The sequence below is a fragment of the Halyomorpha halys genome, unplaced genomic scaffold (genome assembly GCF_000696795.3).
Source record: "Halyomorpha halys isolate HHAL.00 unplaced genomic scaffold, Hhal_1.1 Scaffold997.1, whole genome shotgun sequence".
Lineage (NCBI taxonomy): Eukaryota > Metazoa > Arthropoda > Insecta > Hemiptera > Pentatomidae > Halyomorpha > Halyomorpha halys.
In genome coordinates this window covers 71,880-72,161 of record NW_027111093.1, presented here as the reverse complement: position 1 = coordinate 72,161, position 282 = coordinate 71,880, and the positions used below count along the sequence as shown (strand labels likewise).

Genomic DNA, 282 nt, shown 5'->3' with positions numbered 1-282 from the left:
TTTTGTATCTTATTAGTCTACATTGCCAAATTATTTTTAGTTGTATTTGTATATTTTATAGCCCTTGTGAAGCCCTACAAAGTGGAACAAAACTATGGCAAAAAAATAGTTGTTAACTATTTTTTGTTCCTTTTTTGACCACACCCCTGACCATCTTCCTATATTAAAAAATAATGGTTAATTTTAACATTATAATTTTTTTTTTAAGTATAACTCAATCATCACTCATTTATAATTTTCAGAATCAATGAGTAAAGTTACTTCATTAGTTTTGGTGAGCAC

The 282-nt window shown here is 26.6% G+C and overlaps 1 protein-coding gene across 2 annotated transcripts in view; it reads left to right on the top strand.

Moving 5' to 3' along the window:
* LOC106687677 (serpin B3) overlaps window positions 1-282 on the top strand; it is a gene marked incomplete in the record, with an annotated part of 31,839 nt that overhangs the window by 22,796 nt on the left and 8,761 nt on the right. For both annotated transcript variants that reach the window (XM_067049184.1, XM_067049185.1), the window contains 1 exon segment: window positions 243-282. In XM_067049184.1, coding sequence (XP_066905285.1) covers window positions 243-282 — 40 coding nt within the window.